Source organism: Ceratosolen solmsi, unplaced genomic scaffold (genome assembly GCF_000503995.2).
Source record: "Ceratosolen solmsi marchali unplaced genomic scaffold, CerSol_1.0 scaffold39, whole genome shotgun sequence".
Lineage (NCBI taxonomy): Eukaryota > Metazoa > Arthropoda > Insecta > Hymenoptera > Agaonidae > Ceratosolen > Ceratosolen solmsi.
The window spans coordinates 3428979-3430575 of NW_011948433.1; the positions used below are offsets into that span (position 1 = coordinate 3428979).

General features: G+C 49.3%; 1 protein-coding gene across 1 annotated transcript in view; it reads right to left on the reverse strand.

Moving 5' to 3' along the window:
* Nucleotides 1–1597, reverse strand: part of LOC105364639 (probable serine/threonine-protein kinase HSL1) — a 35720-nt gene that overhangs the window by 494 nt on the left and 33629 nt on the right. Inside the window, exon 9 of the mRNA XM_011502619.1 lies at nt 74–891. Within this exon, the coding sequence (XP_011500921.1) occupies nt 74–891 (818 nt within the window). The remainder of the gene's footprint in view (nt 1–73; nt 892–1597) is intronic.

The window sequence follows — 1597 nt, forward strand, 5'->3', positions numbered from 1 at the left end:
CCCCGCGCAGCCTTTTCCCGGGGGGGCAAGCCGGTATTTGGTCTCGAGGCGGGTCGAGCCGTTGGTCGTCGGCCGCTTCTCTCTCGCGAATACGGATATCTTGGAGGCGAGGTCGCTGGCGACGAGGCGTCGCTCGCGCAGCTTCTCCGGGCTCTCCTTGGGCGTCGGCTCGAACGGCTCGGGCTTCTGCAGGATGTCCCGCAGGTTCACCCCACTGTCCATGGAGGATGGCGAGAGGGGAGGTGTGCGGGATTTTACGCCGTCTACGCACTGCTTGTATTTCTCGTCGATGCGCGTGTCGTGTTGCTGCTCGTGGACGTCGCACTCGGGGTCGCGGTGAAGGAGATCCAGCTCCTCGGGCTCCTCGTCCTCCTCGTTACCCGAGTCATTGTACAGCTCCTTCTTCAGAACCCCCTCGTTCTTCTCGTTGCGTTTCCGCAGTTCCTCCCAATTCTTTCGCGGCTTGTAGCTCGTCTTCCTGCGGACGAGGGGCTTACGCTCGCTGATGTCGATGTCGGGAATGAAGAGCCGCAGCGCCTTCGGACCTATTGGGAAGTTGCTCGAATCCTCGGAGACGCGCCTTTCGCTCATTATCGCTTCGAGGCTGGTGCGCGAGGCGACCTCCTGGTGCTTGTTGAAGGCCGAGACCAGCTGGGCGACCGTGAACTTTGGCTCGTCGGCCTCGGAGTCGGATTCGCGGCCGTGGCACTCGGAGCCCGTCGACGACTGCTTGTTCGTCAGGCTCGCTCGCGTCTCCTCCGAGTCGTCCGTCAGGGTGTCGGACTCGAGCGACTGCAGAGAGTCGAGGTTGCCCTCGGAGCTGACGGCTACATAAGACGGAACAGCGATTCGCCTTCCGGTCCTCGTTTCCGCGCCTTCGGTAATAATGTGCTTGCGGTTACAAACGGGCAGACTTTAATCGTTCGATTTATTCGCGGCAGAAGGGCCAATGAGCTTTCGCGATCGTAATGTATAGTGCGTTAGTCAAGCTTTTTGCCCTGCATACCAAGCATTGTTAAAAAAATTATTGTTAATAAAATATACAAAGGCATCCATCATAAAGAATGGTTTTTTGCTTTTTGCTTTTTGCTTTTTGCTTTTTGCTTTTAGTTGTTTGACTCTCGCCGCGTCAAATTTTCAGAAATTAAATAACTCAAAAACGAAATATTTAAATTAACTTTGACCATGTACGCGCGTGATGCGTCCATTGAAATTATTCATTGGCACTATTTACCAATCACTGTTTAACCGATCAATTAAATGGACGACTAAGATTTTTTGAATGACAAAACCTCTTTTATAACATGTCCATACCTTTTGCCTGGCAAACATTTACGAATTGTTATTCAATGAGACGGCAATATTACTTTTTTTTTTTTGTTTTTTTACCCGACTTTAATACTCTTAATACATATATACGTATGCCTATAACTATCTTTTTCTTCAATCTTCTTAAAACTAAATCCATGATAAAATGATGAAAATGATTGAAAGAAGCGATCGTCACGGTTGTATTATTTTAATAGATTGTTCGAGCAGGTACAAAGACAATAAAAAATGGCCACTAATATTCCCATCGCAATGTGTATCTTAAGAA